The sequence below is a fragment of the Ylistrum balloti genome, unplaced genomic scaffold (genome assembly GCF_031769215.1).
Source record: "Ylistrum balloti isolate Yb309-2 unplaced genomic scaffold, AGI_CSIRO_Ybal_v1 Utg372666, whole genome shotgun sequence".
Classification (NCBI taxonomy): Eukaryota; Metazoa; Mollusca; class Bivalvia; order Pectinida; family Pectinidae; genus Ylistrum; species Ylistrum balloti.
In genome coordinates this window covers 14,861-34,862 of record NW_026783144.1, presented here as the reverse complement: position 1 = coordinate 34,862, position 20,002 = coordinate 14,861, and the positions used below count along the sequence as shown (strand labels likewise).

Here is a 20,002-nt window from a genome sequence, read left to right as displayed (position 1 = left end):
CTATTTTCAGATAACTTTATTATCCAAAATGATGGAGGTCTGAAACATACAAAAAGTAACATTGTAAATAAAATCAACTATCTGTTGGTAAGACATAAGTAATAGACTAACAAGTAAATACATAATCCTCTATCCCTCCCCGAGTCATTTATAAGTATTTTAAATGACTGATTTAATGTTTTTGTCCTTGTGGGAAATATGGATGGAATAAGTCTATTACTGTTCATTGTCACTGAAAATGTGATATGCCTTAACACTGTTATTACATTGTGAGATCAAATTATGTATCAATTAACAGTAAATGTAACATACAAAGAAAATGAAATTAAAATGATAAGGTACTATTTGTACATTAATTAAAAAGTAGAAAAGTAGAACTGTCATTGGGCAGACTATCCTCCAGTTCGGGGATTATTCTGCCCCATTTAATGCTCATAATCACTAAGCCATTTTGGCTCTTGTCGTTGTCGATTAGGACGTCTTGGGGTAAGGTCAACGGATAGTTGCTCTGGTCTGTTTGTCACGATCCTCCTGGGTGTGACTGGTGTTGCAGGTGAGGTAGTTGGAGGATGTGGTGACGGGGGTAGCCTGGGCGATGCAGGAGAGGGAGACGGATTAACCATTTGTGGGGATCCGTCCAATGCCAAGGGTGTTTGCGGTTTAGATTGGACTGTATGAGACGTCCTATCCTGCACAGGAGGTGGACTGTTACTCAGATCTTGTGAAGCTGGTGCACGCTTACTGATCCCTTGTGGATTGATGTCCAGACTGGGCTTCAAAGGATTTGCCGGGACCACTGGAGTTCCGCTCGTCGGTAGTGTAAAGTTTGGGATGTCCCTTTAGAAGTAATGTTTCAAGTCCTGCTCTATGGATTGCTTTTCAGGGGGAGGATACACAGGTGTATACTTGCGTAGAAACTTTCGATTGCGAAGCGTGATTCTGCCCGACCCGTCGATACGTACGACGTATTGGTCATATTGGTGAACCTCTATAACAGTTCCGGTTTTATCCCATTTTCTCGGATATGGTCCAGTTTGGTTTTGAATCCTGACGAGGTCTCCAACTTTTAGTGGCAGCAGACGCTTCGTATGTTCAGCTAAGCGTTCGGCGGTCTTCATGTGTCTGATACGTAAAGCCTCTTCTCTCAGGGTAAGCGTATCACTCCATGTCTCGTGTGGCTTATAGCGGCCTGGTAAGATTGGGATGAAGTCTCGAATGGCCCGCCCAAAAACACACATTGCTGGCGATAATTTCGTATCCCTGTCTGGAGTGTTACGGTATTGCAGCACTGCACGCTGGAAGGAGTCTGTGTCCAATTCACCATTTGGACCAGTGTTGTTTGTGATCATGCGCTTCACAGCCTTCACGCCAACTTCTGCTCTACAATTGCTATGAGGAAAGGCTACAGAAGAAAGCCTGTGGTGCACACCCCATGTTTTTAGGAAATCTCTGGTTGTTGAAGCTGTAAATTCCGGGCCGCCGTCAGAAGACAGTTCATCTGGTATTCCAAATGTGACGAATGTGCGGCGTAAGCAATCAACAAGGCCAGATGCGCCATCTTGTGCCCTTTCAACAATTGGCCAATTTGAGTATCTGTCTACAATCACCAGGTAATTACCGCCTTTGTAGTGGAAAAAGTCGGCACAAACACACTGAAATGGATATAAGGGGTAGACAGATGGAGTTGGCGGGGCGCTGGGTTGGGATGGGGCATTTCTGTTGCAATGGTTGCATGAGTTTCTAAGCTTGGTGATGTCGTTGCATATGCCGGGCCAAAACACAGATGTTTCTGCTCTTGACATCATGGATGAAGTGCCTTGGTGGGCTGAGTGTAGCGCTGTCAGCACGTCTGTTCTCAATGAAGGTGGTATCACTATTCTGTCCTTATATATGATGACTCCATCGATAGTGGAGAGGTTGTTACGGAACTGATGATATTCTCTCAGGGGAACTGGAAGATCGTTTCGTGTTTCTGGGATGCCACTTTCAATCATCTGTACGAGCTGGAACATGTACTCGTCGCTTGTTGTGGCAGTCCTTATTCTATCCCAGGTTATACACTGAAGTGAGGTGACTGATGACAATGCTGTCGAGTAGAAGATAGCTTCGCTACTTTTCAATGGGATTTCCAGTGTATCATCTGCGATTTTGTGATTATGTGTTTGGATGGTATGTTGCGCCTCATTCTTGTTGCAGATATGAACAGAAGCAATATCATCGATTAAAACCATGCTATCAGATTTCCCAACTGGGTGACGAGAAACGGTATCAGCAGCACGATGTTTGGCGCCGGGCACGTGTAACATTGTGAATTTGTAACGTAGAGTTTTCTCTTTTAGGTTACGAAGTCTTGAATTAGGAATATCTTCTAGTGATCTGTCACCAAAAAGTTTGATTAAGGGCTTGTGATCCACAGCGATGATTAGCTTGTCACATCCGAGAACAAAGTATCTCGCTTTTTCTAAAGCATCAGCAACCGCAAGTTCTTCGCCTTCTACGGGGGCATATCTGGATTCGGTGGCGCTAGTGAACCTGCTCCCAACAAGAGTTATTTTCCATCCGTCTCGGCAACAGAATGGCACGGTTTTGGAGCAATTGCAATGTTTTTGGAAAAGCCAATATCCGATGCCATTCTTTGACCAATCTGTGGCAAGACAAGTTGGTTTATTCTTGTCAAATATCTGGACGCCGTGTTCTATTTCACTGATAATAACTGCTTTTGATTCTTGAAAAAGACGCTCTAGAGTGTCATCCCAGCAAAATGGAGTTCCAGGTTTGAGCAGTTGTCTGAATGCTTGCATCCTGTCAGTCATGCTGAATGCATATGACACTTGATTTACAAGGCCGAACTAAGATCTCATATCAGTTATGTTCTTAGGTGAAGGGAAGTCCAGAATTGCTTCAAGATAACGGCTGCATGGTCGCACACTGTCACGAGTAATTTCAAAACCAGCAAACTGAACAGTATCTTTTGCAAACACAAATTTGTCAGGGTTCAGAATGATACCATTTTGTCCATAGGTTTCTAGCCAATTGCACGATTGAAAGAAACTTTGCTGGATACTGTCCGACCAAAGAAGAGCATCATCTATACACTTTGTTTTGTCAGGAATGTCAGATACAATTTCGTCAAAGCGGCGTGTATATCCATCTCCGGAGGCTATGTATCCTTGAGGCGCTGTCTTATATCTGTATCTGCCCCATGGTGTGATGAAGGTGATCAAGTGCTTGTCCTCTTCACGGATAGGCACACTATGGTACCCATTCCAGGCATCGAAGACAGTCTTTTTAGTGTGACGTGGAACAGAGCGAGCTTGATGAAATTGGTATTGTGTGTGGTGAGTTTCCCTCACTGCATGAACATTTAGTGCCTGAAAGTCTACTGTCCGTCGCGGTTTGCCATTCTTCTTTGCACAGACGACCATACGATGACACCATGTAACTGGTTCCCCGACCGGAACAGGCTCAATAACGCCGAGTCGAACATCTTGATCTAAGCCTGCCTTCACTTCATCCTGCCAGTGTAATGGTACTGGGACTGGTGTATGATGAGCAACAGGTGTGGCGTCAGGGTCCACCATGAGCCGCATCGGTGGGCCTGACATGTGCGGAAGTGGTTGGTGCTGACATGTATTGAAGGTGCTGGATTTGTACCAGTCTAGTAAGTACTGTTGCAGTTTCTCCCGGTTCGCTTCGGTTGCTGGGAACGGCAGAACCGATGGTGCAGGCAGTGGTGTTTCGCGTTTAGGACACTTGCAGTCGTCACTGTCTATACGTAATGTGGTTGTAGAATCCACAGAAGATGTCGATTGTGAACCGTGGTGTGCATAATCATCTTGTGTACTTGGGGAGGACACAGATTCGCTGATGGTCTCTATAATTTCGTTGTTGATGTTACGTGCTTCACCAATAGTTGGAAAGTTCGGTGTTATCATGCCAAGTGATGCACACGCTTCTCTACTAAGAAACACTTTGTCAGAGTTATTGGTAACGTACACAATTTGGGGAGCTTCATAAGTTTCACCTCTCGTTCCTTTGCCAGATATGCGGAGGATGACTGCCCCAAGGATTCTTATGCTGACGTTGTTAGCAGCATGCATCTTCATAGTCACTGGGATCAAATGTTTCTCTGAGATGCCAAGCCGATGTAGCACCTTAATGCCGGCTAGGCAGCTTTGGCAACCTGTGTCAGCCATGGCGGTGATGGTAGCTGTCTTTGGTTTCGGTATGATCTTTGGGTCAATGCCGAAGTGGTCATAGTCTTTAGGGTCAACACGAGCAGTCACATGCATAAAAGGCTGAGGCTGTGACGGCTGGCGAATCCAAGTGTCTGATAGCTGATTGAAAAGATGATGATCAAGTTGAACAACATTTCTACCATAGTTATTGTCATGATTGGTTGCGGCGCAAAGTGAATCAAACACAGCACTTTCCTGTTCAGTCTTAGTGTTTGTCACATTTTGTTTGCCTCTGCATACAGACTCAAAGTGGTTCATTCGCTTGCAATTGTTGCATGTATGACCATATGCAGGGCACTCTTTTTTGCGAGTTCGTGGCGTTGCTTTGCACCATGACCTTTATTTCCACAATAGGTGCACAGTGTCTCTTGTTTTTCAGTTTTCTTAGTCACTATACGAGCGGCACTCTTATTGCGGCGATATGAACTGCTAGCTGCTTCTGCTCCTTGAGAAACAAGTAGTTTAGATGCAGAACGTTTACCCGATTCTTTGGCTTCAACGAATTGAAATATTTGTTCAAGTGTCATGTTTTGATTTCTTTCCCCAAGGAGATCAAGTTGAATCTCAGAGTCGTTGAGTCCACGAATAAGCACATCACGTAAGATTGCGTCAGTATAGTTGACTTCGTTGTCGCAGCTGGGGCATGGTATTAAAAACTTGCACACACCTGCTTGTCCGCGTAGTCGAGCCCCAAATGAGCGCACAGTTTCTTCACGGTCTTGTGTCATGTTGTTCAGTGCTACCCGAGCTACCATGGTATTCTCTTCACGCACAGCTAGGATCCTGATGGCTGTTAATACATCTTCTTGAGACTTATCCGTCAGCGAGCCACCAGCTGATCTTGTGAGGTCTCTCCGTAGATTCTCATCACAACACTCAAGAAGCTGTATAACAAGTTCCTTTTCCTTTATTTTAGTGGCTTCTACGTAGTCTTTCCATCGTGAGAGGAAGTATGACCAATCTCCACTCGTGCCAGCGAATGTAATGGTGGGCCGTTTGACTTTTTCCACTTTATTACAGCTTGCAGAAGTCGAGGCTGCTGTGTGTACTAGCGCATGGGTAGTCAAAAGTGCAGCAACGATTGCAGCATCTAAGTCATCTGTTTCAAAGTCACAGTCTGGGATTGGACACTTCACTGAAGGCATCTTGTTTGTGTAGTTGTTGCTGTTATGTGTTGTTAGTGGTCTCTCAGTGGATTGAATCCTCCATCATAGATAAGTAGGCCGATACTATTTTCAGATAACTTTATTATCCAAAATGATGGAGGTCTGAAACATACAAAAAGTAACATTGTAAATAAAATCAACTATCTGTTGGTAAGACATAAGTAATAGACTAACAAGTAAATACATAATCCTCTACACATCGGCAATAAATGCTGCAGCAGGTATTCCAAATATATCCGATGGATGTGTATGGTCCCGCCCGAATGAAACTGGCACAATATCAATGGTCGTAATCCTGGAACCACACTGACGATCAACACAACTCCAATAACACCTCTGGCCACGATGAGATTTCACAGAATATTTGTACCCTGCATACACAAGAAAAAATCCATCCCGGTTATTATCCAGAAAATCAACCTGTAGCTGAGCATTAGCCATGTTGAAACTGTGTACGGATTTAGAAATCAACTGTCCTATAGGCTCTATCTACATGGCTTAGATTGAACAATTTCTCTAATCAGCTTTGATTAATAATCAAATTATCTAATAAGCTTTGATTAATATTCATATTTTCACACTGCAGGACTTTGATAACTATTCACTAACATTTTAAATCATTTTATAATTAACTAAGAGGGCATAAAACTGTTCATGAAAACAAAGACAATTCTTTCATATACACAAGTTTGGATGCTTGAATGCAAAGTTGGGGTTACTTCTAGGTGTGGTTAATTAATTGAAACAAACTATAACCCTCAGGTAAAGTGGAGTGATAACTACCTATACCTGTGATAGTTTCAAATGTGGGCTAGGTGGGAATAAACCATCAGATCACAGCTGACACACGCGTGTATTGACAAACGATATATAAGAAAAACATTGTAATTTTTCATTGATGGGTTAATTGATATGTTATGATATTAAACGGTTATTTATCGGAAACTCATTGTGCTTGTGTCATACTTTCATACACATTTGAGTTAAGTTACTCTTTGTGACCTTAAAAAGAATGAAACTATATCATAATGGCGCCTTGATATTTTTAAAAGAAGCAAATATAGTTTTCATGAATTGATATGTTCCTACGCGACATAGCGAACACATAGCTTTAGTGCAGGAGACACAAGGCACAAGTAAAAAGCACGTTGCAATACAAATTTTATCTTTGATACTCCAGGGGTTACGATCAAATTTAAATCAAATTTAGAATAGGAGGAATAGATCCAAATAGTGAATTCAGCTACATCAAACAGGTAAACAAATGGCGTTTTAACCCCTTTGTGATATATGTGATTGTGATAAATCGGGGTTAAATGGTTGAAGGATAAACAGATTATATGTTTAGTATCTTACAATACAAGAATAAGACAGAAAAACCAACATGTCAACAGAATCATAATCCAGTTTCTATAAAACTAGGGCAAAACATGAACCAAATAAATATCTGAACGGATACTCCCGAAATAGGAAAAGCATAATTAAACCAGGTGTTCTGGAAGTCTAAAAGGACCTGGTTCAGTCGCCATTATGTTTAATCTGTTCACCGTGTCAAGATAATGCATTTTCTAACTGGTGTTAGCAAAACTGTTATATTTCATATGATGAATCTTATGACGTTTTACCTCTTACACATGTATCTGGTGTTCTTTCAAATTATCAGAAAGGGCCTGTTTCCAGTAATGTTAATTCTCCATAGAAGCCTGCCCCCGTATAATTTCTTATCTTGCTCAACTACTGTTTTTTTCTTTTCCGAAAAATAATTTTACACCTTTCCGACACCCAGATTTCATAATTTCAGTGAAAATGTATTTTTATAAAGTTGTCAATTTCAGCATCAAAGACATAAGTTCGTAAATAAAAGAAGGTTATCTCGAAATTGTAATTCGAAACATAGTATAAATTTCTTTTGATAAATATTTCCAAAACATCATGTTTATTCATAAAACATAAAAAAAATATTCTCGGATGAAAATGCACTTGCAGAGACACAATTATGAAGAAAAATGCCATAAATTTGCAATTTTCTCCCGTTATATAGTTTTGGATGCAAATTTCCATCAGAAAATCGGATAGAGCTTTACTTGTTCATATGTGTACCAAAAATCAGCTAATTCCATGTGGTGGAAATAAATAGTATCGATATAAAGATTTACACTGAGGACACCCTGATACATGAATACTGTTCTATCTCAAGCTGTCCTCTTCTGAATTTTCTGATCGTGTGGCCTTGTACATTTATCCGTATCTTCTTGTCTATATAAACGAAATAATTCACTCGACGCTATTTATTCTTGTCTCAATTCCCTTGTTTTATTGTCCCATCTCCAAAGCGTTGTGGCTCTGTCAGGGTTGGGACCCTGACTTGTCTCACTTTCTTTGTGCCTGCCGACCACGCCACATCGAATAGATAGATTATCCATATGAAATACTTTATTTTGTTCTAAGTAATCAATCAATTCTTCTCTTCTTGGAGGTATTGAATGTGATTTATTATATTGTCTTGTTATTTTGTGTAATTAGTTGTTCGTTATCACACATTTTCGCATAATTATACCAAACTACTAAGTATTAGCTGTTTACAGCAATCATCGGTGGCTTGCTATTTTGTTATTCTATCGACGCTTCATTAACCAATCGTTATTGTTTCAAGATGGAGGGTAAATGTGTTGGAGAAGAGTGTCAAGTATACTTCAAGAAACGTACTGGCAATAAGAACAGAAGTGCACGCAATGTAAATAGTCCACAATATAAATGGCTCCTAGATACGCTGGTGCAACAAGGATTGATGTCAGCAAAGGAACAAGCATTTATTTGCCAGAAGTGCTACATGAAGTATCTTCGGAACAAAAATCAGCCTGAACCTGAACCCGAGCAGAACCAGGAAATAGAGGAAGAAGACGACTCCCCGTCCCATATCCTGCCGTTGCTGACCCTTCATGATCTTTTGAATGGATCATCTTCACACAACAAATGCTGTCTCTGTTTTGTTACCTTTCCAAAAAATGGAACAAAATCATCAGTCTTACCAAAACGTGCAAGACATCACCTGATCTATTCACACAAACTGTGGTGTCCCACCTCATCCCGCGTCTGCTCCATTCACCTTATTGGTAACGACTTAGATCCGTCTACAGAGGTTGTCCTTGATGGTAGAGGTTCTTTGGAATCTCAGTTACCATCAAAATCGTCCGAAATCATTAATGACCTCCTAGAGGTGTCGCACGTCCTTTCACAGAACCAGTCTGCGTTTACAATAAGCTTTTCTTCTCTTGATGACTCGGCATGCATGGTCTTGACAGGTTGGTCCAAAGATCAGTTCCTCGAAATCCACTCGCACTGTTCCCCATCTCTTTCATCTGGTATATATACCAAGACTACACACGATGCTCTATTACTGTTCTGGGTAAAACTGAAAACCGACATTTCCTGGAGACAGTGTTCTTCTCTTTTTGGAATTTCCAAGTCAAGTGTGTCCAAAACTATCCACTCCATAGTACAGGCATTAGACACATCGATAGTCCCACAATTTCTAGGTCCGGATCACTTGACAAGAGAACAATTGCTCGGGCACAATACTGTCTTTTCAGAAGCATTTTTTGGAGATAAAGCCACTGCCATATTAGATGGCACCTATATTTATATCCAGAAAAGCTCCGACCACAAGCTCCAGAGAATGTCCTACTGTGGCCAGAAGAAGAGAAACTATGTCAAATTCATGAGCATCGCCTTAACCGATGGCTACATTCTGGACACCGTAGGACCATTCACTGGCAGCGAAAATGATGCTACAATTACAAAAAAAGTCATGGACAAGCTAGTTGCTTGGCTACAACCAGACGACAACGTTGTCGTTGACCGAGGTTTTAGAGATGTCCTACCAGTTCACGAAGCCTCTGGCCTCAATGCTAGCATGCCGTCATACCTGAAACCCGGTCAAAGTCATCATTCTGACGTCCAAGCAAATCTTGACAGAACTATCACCAAATCTAGGTGGATTGTGGAATCCTATCATGGTCGTCTGAAACACTGGACGTTCTTCCGAACGCAATTGGTGTCTAACAGCTTTATCAATGTCATTGAGGCTTTGCTTCGAACCGTCACAGCTTGTCTGAATGGTATTAGAGGACCGATCTACCAGAGATCTCCAGAGAGAGATGCCAAAGATAGGCTAATGGCTGAACGTATGAAGGACCGTTTGACAACACCGAATGGTTTTGCTCAGAGAGTCAAGATAGATCCGGATCTATCTAGACGGGCAAGGTCCGAGTTTGTCAAGATGGATGCATCTTCCATACTGTTTCCCCGTCTCGATCTTGATTACTTGAGAACCATTACGTGTGGAACGTATCAGATATATCTGGCTCCTGGTTACATCGCCGAACATTTAAGTGATGACGGAGACTATGAGGTGTGGCTTTACCAGCACTCCCCAGACCTTCTCCGATGTCAAATACACAAAAGCCAAACGAAATATAACGTTTGGATACTGTTCACCGTTTCACCCGATGCTGAGGCCCCAATAAAGGACTACTACTGCCAGTGCCCAGTTGGAGAGAGAACGATGGGAATGTGTGCGCACAACTCCAGTATCTTGTACTACCTTGGGTATTACAGGACGCTGGAAAACCCTCGACCATTACAACCACAGGTAAAGAAATTCCGACAAAACTTGAAATAGTTTTCCATGCGGCAACGGAGTGCATATGTCGAAAGTGTGTTTGGGGCTCGATATGAAAGATCCCCGTTACCATGTGACTAACCAAACTTATAAATATAGGTATTATACAATCGCCCGTAGCTATGAACACTCCGGTAAATGCGAAAACCAACCAAAATCACAAGGAACACGTTTTGTTTGTTGCTCTGTCTATTTGTCAGCCAATGTCTTCAACCACGGGGACTTGTGAATCTGTAGAAAAAGTGTTTCTCTCACTTTTTTCATCTGTGTACATATTCTCAACATACCGATTTTTTTTTGTTAATTATCTAAAGAAAAAGTTCAACCATAGTTTCTCTCCACTTTTTTCAATAGCAAAATTGGTTTGGATCCAACGCCCATAAAAGGATGTATTCTCTAAATAACACAGTTTTTGTGTCTAAAATGTTATCATCGAAAATCGGCAATTCAACCATAGGCTAATTCAACCCAACATTTGAAAATGTTCCACCAACATTTTGATGCTTTTTCCTCGTACTGTTTTTGTTTGGTTTGGAATTATCTAAAGTTTTTGTGTCTAAAATGTTATCATCGAAAATCGGCAATTCAACCATAGGCTAATTCAACCCAACATTTGAAAATGTTCCACCACTTACATTTTGATGCTTTTTCCTCTCATCAATAGCATATTATGTACTATTTAATAGGATAAAATTGGTTTGGATCCAACGCCCATAAAAGGATGTATTCTCTAAATAACACAGTTTTTGTGTCTAAAATGTTATCATCGAAAATGGCATTTTAAAGATTGTTTCTTCCATAAAACAGCCAAATGGCGCGATGGAAACATGATTTTTTGTCACAATCATGCCATGAATGTATTCTTTACGGTGACTATCATTTGATTAGATTTTCATTAATATTTTACATAACATGCACATTTTATCAACACTTAGACAGCTTCTGAAAGGTACAACTTTGAGGAGCCATAAAAAACAAACCAAGTGACCTAAATCTTTATACTTTATAGATTTGTGACCACAACGGCATGGGCAATGCACCACCAACAGGAAATTTGAATCAGAGAAGGGGCCGTTTTGGAAACCGGCCCTTTATTGAATTATTTGATAAAATGTCCTCATTTTCTACATTTTATTATTTCTTACCATCAATGTTAGTTTTCCTTGGTCGTCTGGTGAATTAGATATCTCACAGACCAGTATAACTTATACATAGCACAGCTGTCAACACATGTAATAATGACTTGTGAGAAAGACGTACACAATCAAATATCAGTGACGGAACGTTTAATACCTCCTCTTCAATATCATCCCACTCACAAAAAAACGACGTCTCACAGCAAGTCACGCCCTCGTTAAAACATCCGCATAGCACAGTTGCCTGACTCCGATTTTGACGGCTGAGGTGACAACGTGGGAAAAGTTGAGTTTATGGGCAGTGTCAGTGAGGTGATGCGGCGATATCACGCGTTGGAACAATTTACTTACTTATTGTGAGTGTTTCTTATTTAAGAATGAATTGTTACCAATTATAAAAAAAAAAAAAAAAAAAAATGGAATCGTTAACTAATAGATACAGTCGAACTTTGTTAATTCGAACTCGGATACCCTGCTGAACTCGAAGTTCTTTGTCGGTGCCGGAAAAGTTCTCTCTTTATCTTAGTAATAAAAAGACTCTTGGAACTTGATAATCTCTGATAATTCGAAGTAGAATTTGGTCCACACGTTTTCACACGAGCATTTATGACCTCGATCAATAGAGAATGCCGAAGCCTAATAGAATCTCCCCCTACCCTGAAGGTGTGACAGAGAAATCTCCAACCCGTTTGGATTGGCTTCAGGATACCGATAGCTAGCATACGATGTTTGTTTACAATCAAGAAGTAGTTCCGGTCGAACTTCCGGTTTAGCACGAGCTAATCGGGTCGAGACCATCTCCCCCTAGGGGGTGACAAGCTGATCTTTCCCGGCTAAAACGGGAGACACGACTGTGAATGGTGGGAGAACAGTTCATCAGTACCACCGAGAAGGTGATATCAAGGAGGCATCAAATGTCACATTTTAGATGTCACGTTTTTACCAAAGATGTTTAATGCTTTTGTATGACCTGACGTTCTCAGTAAATATTTTCAACGACATTGTCACTCCAACGCAGTGAGTTTTGTGTCGGATGTGTATTTGCGCACTTTTATTTCCGGTTTGAACTTCCATCTAGTTACCGCGAGGTTTGAGCTAACAATCACAACTAAGTATTGTGATATTATCTGTTTATTTCGTGTGATATTTCATGATTTATTACCATAATTAGCTTCATATAACTTTTAGATAAATTTAAATAAATAAATTACTGAAATTGTGTAACGTTATTCTCGTCTTTCGGCAATTGGAAATTGGCATGCGTGTCGGTAAATCAATGTCCTAAATAGAATTGTTTTTCATTGTTTCTATATATTATGCAAAATCTTGTAAAAAAAAAATTGTAAAAAAAATCGGTTAACTCTCTCTCTCTCTCTCTCTCTCTCTCTCTCTCTCTCTCTCTCTCTCTCTCTCTCTCTCTCTCTCTCTCTCTCTCTCTCTCACTTACGCGGATAACAAGGTGAATACATGTAACATAGAGAAAGTTTATGACAAAATCTCTCTCTCTCTCTCTCTCTCTCTCTCCATCTCTTTGAGGATCAATGAAGTTATATTGTCGGCATCGAAAGTTTTCATTTTCTGAAATTCGCGTTTTGGAAATGCTGCTTTTGTACTCACGTAGCCTTGTATATGCAGAGTTTTCCAAACTTTTTCAAAATGGCTTAATCTGTCTGGACAGTCGGTGCGATAGGCACTGTAGTCAGTCAAATATGATACCACTAAAGAATATATCGTGTTTTTAATTCCTTTTTTCAAATTATTTTGAATGTCCTTTTTCTTTTTACTAGAAAGTTTCAGTAGGTCTACAATATATTCTGTGTCCTTGGTGAGCGATTCTTGTTTGCTAAGGATATCATATTTTATTGTACATGCATCACACAGTTTGGCGATTGGCATAAAATGTTCATTCAACTCCATTCCTCTCAAAGCCCTATCAGTTATATAATTTAAAAACTCTGTAAATGTTACGCCATAGCCACATATCCCTCCGTTCATTATAAATGGCTGCTTCTTTAATGCTTTTTGAATATCCCGACCAAGCCGTCCGAGAAGAAAGTACTTATCGACGAAAGCGGAGAACAATCGGTTGTAGGGTTCCCTAGAAACCATCACTGTTACTGACTCATGTGTGATGTTTCGAAATTTTTTGACATCAATTTCGTTTCTTAAATGAACAGAATTCTTGTTAATATGAAATGTTTCAGAAACATTTCTTTGTGATTCAATTGCTAAGACAAGGAACCCCCAAAACGAGCTACCTGTTTTTGGAGCCTTGCAACAAGCTACTTTTGCTGATTTAGAGTAAAAGAATACCGGAGCTCGTCCTTTTGTTGTAACGCTGTTGTTGATTTTTTTACTACACATTTCTTGTAGAGTAGTACGTCGCGAAGTCAGTATCTGTTCCATTGTCAAAGGTGGTTTTGGAAAGATCACATTGTCAGGACATGCCGATACACTGGTTGAAGTGTTTGTGATACATACAAGCACACCTGGAACAGAGGAAACAAAAAACATAAGAATTAACTAATTTTGATTTAAAAGTTCAATACATAAACGAACGAAAATAGAAAATGAGAAATTGCACCTTGAACTTTGGTATTACAAAGATAAAGAAGTCTTATAGTGTTTTTATGGTGTTTTCAACAATCTGCCAGATCTAATATAGTCTCTAGAACAAAAGGACAAAATTCAAAATCACTTCGAAAAGTCAAAATTAATCCGAAGCTTTATTCGATATCAAAATATTTTTAGTTTTATTCTGCTCAATTGTATATAGTCTGTCCGCTTTGATTTATGTCTTTTTCATATTGTATTTATACAATACTTTTTCAACGCCATGTGCTATTTTAGTTTGTATGTGAATTTCGAATTATGTAAGGAAGGAAGTTGCAAGAGGGCTAACATCGACTTTCTAAAAATAGTAATGGTGACCTTGACCCCTTAAGCCTAAAACTCAAAGTTGTGCACGACATTATAGTGCTTTAAAAAATGTGACGAGAGTCTCTCAAGGAAGGAAGATGCTAAAGCACTGATGATGATTTTCTAAAATTAGTAACATTGACCTTGACCTAACAAATCTGAAACTTGAGCTTGTCCAAGATTCTTACAAACCAACTTTTTTAAGAAATGGCAAAAGAGGTTAATGAATAAGAAAATAGTGAAATGCTTTAAAAATATATGGAAAATGGTCTGCTGGTCATGTTGATGTTAAATGTTCTCTTTTGGACTTACAGTGACAGGGACGGATATCTATATTCAAATTTCCTGATTAAATTTTCAATTCAGTCCTTACAAGCGTATTTGGCGACAATGTTGACGATGAGCACAATATAATGATACACACATTTCTTCAGACCATGTTCCAGTAACCAGTATGAACGGAAACTTGTCCGATATAGGTCTGTTATAGAACCGATATCCAATTTCATAAGTACATGAAATCTTCCTAATTTTAAATAAGAAATGATGGAGACTTGGGATATCAAATACACCTTCACAATACATTGACTCCTGGCTGATCAATGGATATTTCAAAATAATATCTCTTCTTGATAGCTATGATATGCAACTGTAACTGAACAAGCATGTACTTTATCTTTTCATCCCTAAGTGGTTGATAATTTGGTGAAGCATCTATAGAAATTGACAATGCATTGTGAATTATTAAACCACCAAAGTTGCCCCAAACCTCAATGCCTGTTGGGGCAGCAAATAACACTGAAAAATCGTCTGGACTTTGCAGTGTGAGCGCAAAAAGTCTAGACAGAGACCGAATATACAGCGTTAAAACGTGTATTGGATAATATCCAATTATAGTCGATTGATTTTGTTTAAACACCATTTCCTTATATTGAAGATACAATATAGATTTTTTTTAAATCGTTGATGTTAATGTTGTTAATCCCTCATCTCTTGAAACCACGGATGGACATCACATTATTATTCCTTTTATTGCACAGTAAATCAGGTATCCCTATAATCTCTTCTGCATTGTCCTTTAAATTGGAGTCTGTAAAATCACATTCGATTCGCTGTAATTTTTATTCTGGCCAAAGTAGTGCCCATGCATACTCTTGCGGTCCAAGATTTTCCAAGACACTGCATCCTCCTGCATCCTGCTTCTATATCATTTTCAAACGGTTAGTATCTACTATTGACTTGCAGTGGTTCAATTTCACGTATGCGGTATTGTTAGTCTTCGTGAGTTTCAAAGCCATTTGGGTTTAATTGCATATCTGTTCTATATAGTAGGACCAGTTGAAGAATACGCTAACAGTCTTTGTCTCGTGTGTGTGCCACTGAAAACCGGGGATATCGTATCACAGCAACGTCCCTTCGTGATCTTTCCATTATGAACCCTCAAGCATTCTGCAAATTGTAAACAATCTTTCTGTATTTCCAATCTTTTCAGACTCCACTGGAACAAAACGTGCCCAGACACATATGTTCAATTCTTTGTACAAATGCTTTGTATTTTTCGACTAAATTAAAAAGTCATATGCTACTTTCGTCGTTTTTTGATTTGGTTTTGAAAACAAAGACAGTGTCAGGCTTATTCTGACGGAATCGTCACCAATGGGTATAAATTGATCTTTCCTGAGGGTTTCTTTCAGTCTTAAATTGCAAAATATCGCTACTTGTGCAATAGCACCACGATGAAGATATAAACTGCCATTGCTTCTGCATCTCATTTACTCTCTCTGACTTCAGTTTGAACATTATCAAGTATTTGGAATATATATTTCCATACATATCCAAGGCAGAAAGGGATATACAACACAAGCATATCGTCGCTAATATATTGGATATCAATGTTTACACTCCATCAACGGAGTAAATGGTGATTGTACTTATTTGTCCAAGCTTCACTTACATTCCTCTTAAGAACCACTATGTTTGTTTTGTAAAGGTTATACCATGCCTAGTCACAATACTTTGTGTCAATCGAGCTCATTACAAGTATTATCTTCCGTTCCATTTTCATTTTCTTTTGATTCTCCCAAATTGAGATAACGATTGCTCTTTCGTTGCGCGCTTATGAGTAACCAGTATGATTGAATTGAGACTTAACATTTTAAAACTTATGGATAGAATTTGCCTTGCTGTCCATATAATTTATACTTCAAACTTATAATCGCTGTGATCCTTTCATTGCATTTTACTCTGGCATGCTATTATTGAATATACTTTTTTTTCGAAGTAAGGTGATTCAAACTAATAGCTGCTTTAAAATATAAACTAAAAAACCAATACAATTTTTTCATTTAAGAAATCGAACTGATTTAGAAATTTGAAAAATAAAACATTCAGTGAATGTAATTTACATTCGAAAAAAAATGTACCCTCTCAGGTTTCGGGGTAAAATCAAAGGTATGAGGAAATAACAGTACATATACCTATATTTTTAAATCCTGTGCATAGAAACTAATAAAATAAAAGGATGCCTCAAATGTAAAGGGTCATAAATATTCATGTTTTGTTAATGTTTAAATTTCTTCCCATTTCAGCCCAATACATGAATAGCTTTTAAAAAATACAACACATCTATCATATTTCTTGTTTTCCAAGTCCTTTCTTGATTTTTAGCTTTATTTATATTTTTGTAATCATCCAACTAATCTTTTCTTCTATGACGCATTTTTCTTATATTTTTCCTATGATCTTCTGTGCTCTTATATTTTCTCTTTTGGTGAGGTTTTCACGGGTTCTCTATGTTCTCCATTGCTCTCATATTTCCTCTTTAACGCAGTTTTCCCATAATCTCTTTTGAATCGATATTTTCCATTAGAGACAAGCTAGGTTTTGTCCGTGTTCTGTATTCATAATCGAAGTAGTCATGGTTCTTTATTTGCAGATGTTGTCTTTTGCAGATTTTGAGACTGATATTTCAAATTTCCCTGTAATTTTTTGATGTAATGCATACTTTAATCTCATAATTTCCTTTTTTCTTTACTCGTCTATGTGAATTTTATTGTCAATTTCATAATGTGCACAGGATTTTTTCCTATGCCACAAGCATTGTTTGTTGTTCCTCTCTGCTTTCTCTCGTTTTGTGTTTCTTTTCCATTTTGTTTTCCATATAAATTTTTACACGTTTTTGCTTTGGATACAATGAACTTGCATTATCTGCACTATCCGTTTGTATTTATGTTGTACCTGTACCTTTAATTGACATGTTTTCACTATCAATAGCCAGTTTTACGCTTCTGACAATGACTGATGTATCAACACCCTCGTTCTGATTGCAAAGGTTCATACAGTGTCATAGAGAGTAATATATCTTGACCAGTTTGTCCCAGTCTTCCTTCAAGCAGTTCTTGTGTTTTCAGTGTCTGAACAATATTCATCAGCAATGCCAACTTTTTTTCGTTAATTTATGTTTTGTTGTGGTAGATAATGGATTGAAATAAAATACTGCTGGTCCTGCTTCACTTTCAAATAACATCAAGAAATTCCAACTTGGCAGCATGAACATAATTCAAACTCAAATTCCATAAAACAAGGGGGGAAATGAAAAGAAAGATAAAAAAGTACAAGGAAAATAAGATCAGGTGTTCCGAAAGAGTAAGCGTATGTCTTCTGCTTCATCGGCGCTAAGTAAACCTTAGTCAATCCAAGTAAGTAATGTCACGTTCTGAAATGAGAGCACGGTATACAGTAACGGAACAAACAGGCAAACTAACGAGCATCAAATACGTCCAGCATATCACTATGGCGACCATAAAATTCCCCATAATTTTCATCAACCTGCATCTGTTGAACCCTTGTGTTATAAGGTCATCCTCCTTACTTATATGCGCAATCATCCACTTCATTTACGTTTTCACTTAGGTCTATAATAATTGTGTCAGGATATGCAAAATTACTGCAACAAAAGATCGCATTCTGTTGCCTGCATAATTAGTCCATCCTTTGGTCTATTTTGATATTCATTTCTCTGCTGATGGATATTGCGGCCTATCTATCTGTCCTCATTATCTGTTACTCTATACAAGGATGAATTGTTTCAGATTTGTCATTTGTTATTTCATGACTGCCACACCTTATTTGAATTTGCATTAGAACATATATTTTCTTTTTCCCTTTACTCAGTGTTTTCGCAAGTTTTCTTTTCACCTATTTTTCTTTCTGCCTTCTTTTCCTTCCTATGATATTTTCATTAGTTCCTTGTTTTATCTTATTATTTTTCGTTTTGATCCTTCAAAATTTTATTGGCTTGTCACATGCATATTATAACTTTGAGATATGGGTTTTTTGTAATACATTTCGCTTTTTGTTCTGTTGTCTTGCTGTTCATAATTTGATCAAGTCATTTTATTTACCTTTGCTTGGATCAACAAAATCTTGTAGCGTGGAATTTGTTTACTTTTGATGATTTGTTTATAGGTTTAAAAGCATCAAAGCTTAGTTCAGCAAGTACATTATAACCAGAAGGTAGCTCAACAAAATGTGGTAAAATCTCTTCTAATGATGGTTCCAAATATTCATTCTCACCAAAATGTGGGAAAGTCTTTTCTGATAATAGTTCCGAATATTCATTCTCAATCGAAGGTGGATTCAAATATTCATTCTCACCCAAAAGTGGTTCCAAATAATTCTTCTCACCCAAAGATAGTATAAGGTATTCATTCCCGATCAAAGAGGATATAATCTCACCCGAAGGTAGTTTGTCTACTTTTTTAAAGACAGTAATGTTCTCTCTGTCTTAAGTTCGTTATTTATCGTGGCTAGATTACACGAGGCTGTCACGCATCAATTTAGTCTCACCCGAATGCGGTTCAACTACTATTTAATGGAGGTAGCATCCTCAAAGTCAGATCATTTTCTAACGTGGTTAGATTACATGAGTCTGTGGCAAACCTCCTTCTTCACCAAATCTTTTCTCCTATTATTCTTCCGATGTATCTTTGCTGAAAACATTAAAACTAAGAGAATCACATGAAAGGGTGTTGTTTCGATTTCTACTGGGACTATTTATAGAATATTAAATTAGTTTGAGTATAATACAAGTTGAGAATAGCGACAAGTCTGTTTTACTGACCAATATAAAACTGATATAAATATTGAAATCCGTGATCCTCACTTGTCAGCCATGCAGTTTTTCGAACTTGACTTTCAAAAGCTCAATGTACACTAGCAACAAATGGTAGCCTAATTGTGTAACTTAAGAAATCTTAAACTGTCAAAATACAAGATGGCCCTCTGTTGTTTCTCGAATCGGTTTGAAATGTAAAACTAGGGACCAATGGAAATTGACATAAGAAATTTATGAACAAAAGGTCAAAGGGCATTAATAGACACAATACTGTCATTTGTCTTGTAAAATGAATTAATCTTTTTAATAAAGATAATTTGAGCTACATTGTACATGCAATGCAAATTTAAACTGTTAATAACATTAACTGTCATCCCATGCTTAGGCTTCTAAATAAGCTTGGAGTAAACGAAATTACACCCAAATTGTACTTTTCCCATTTAAAATCTTCCATCCATGAAAGGTATTTAATAGCCCCTGAGGGTCAGCCAGGATCAATATAAGCGTATCATTAAACTCCCATCCTTTAGTAATAATGCTAATCAAGTTTAGTTATTTCCAATAAAAATTCAATAATTATTGCTCAAAAATGTATTTGTTTTTTCTATATAAACTTTTTTTAGTAACCTTTACCTGCTCCCCGGGTAAATTATGAGACTCTGTAGTCATAACATTTACAATTGTTGTAAAGCACATCAAGACCATTCATTACATGCAGAGTATTTGATCCTAACATATCTGGTTTT

The 20,002-nt window shown here is 38.3% G+C and overlaps 2 protein-coding genes across 2 annotated transcripts; both read right to left on the bottom strand.

Moving 5' to 3' along the window:
- Window positions 1–425: 425 nt before the first annotated feature.
- LOC132564733 (uncharacterized) lies at window positions 426–2,813 on the bottom strand. The gene is made up of 2 exons (XM_060229364.1): window positions 907–2,813; window positions 426–837 (listed from the first exon to the last, which is right to left on the bottom strand). The coding sequence occupies exons 1-2, from the start codon at window positions 2,811–2,813 to the stop codon at window positions 426–428; spliced, it is 2,319 nt and encodes a 772-aa protein (XP_060085347.1).
- Window positions 2,814–12,706: 9,893 nt separating this feature from the next.
- LOC132564732 (carbohydrate sulfotransferase 8-like) lies at window positions 12,707–15,335 on the bottom strand. Its single transcript, XM_060229362.1, has 2 exons — window positions 15,293–15,335; window positions 12,707–13,710 (listed from the first exon to the last, which is right to left on the bottom strand). Exons 1-2 carry the CDS (start codon window positions 15,333–15,335, stop codon window positions 12,707–12,709), a joined length of 1,047 nt encoding a protein of 348 aa, XP_060085345.1.
- Between the last annotated feature and the right edge of the window lie 4,667 nt (window positions 15,336–20,002).

What these genes read in the sequence shown, in the direction of transcription:
- LOC132564733 (XM_060229364.1), bottom strand. Translation starts at nt 2,813, where the DNA reads ATGACTGACAGGATGCAAGCATTCAGACAACTGCTCAAACCTGGAACT. An exon ending in AATCGAAAGTTTCTACGCAA is followed by an intron (nt 838 to 906) that starts GTATACACCTGT and finishes TTACTTCTAAAG; the next exon opens with GGACATCCCAAACTTTACAC.
- LOC132564732 (XM_060229362.1), bottom strand. Translation starts at nt 15,335, where the DNA reads ATGCAGGAGGATGCAGTGTCTTGGAAAATCTTGGACCGCAAGA. An exon ending in GAAAATCTTGGACCGCAAGA is followed by an intron (nt 13,711 to 15,292) that starts GTATGCATGGGC and finishes CCTCTGTTCCAG; the next exon opens with GTGTGCTTGTATGTATCACA.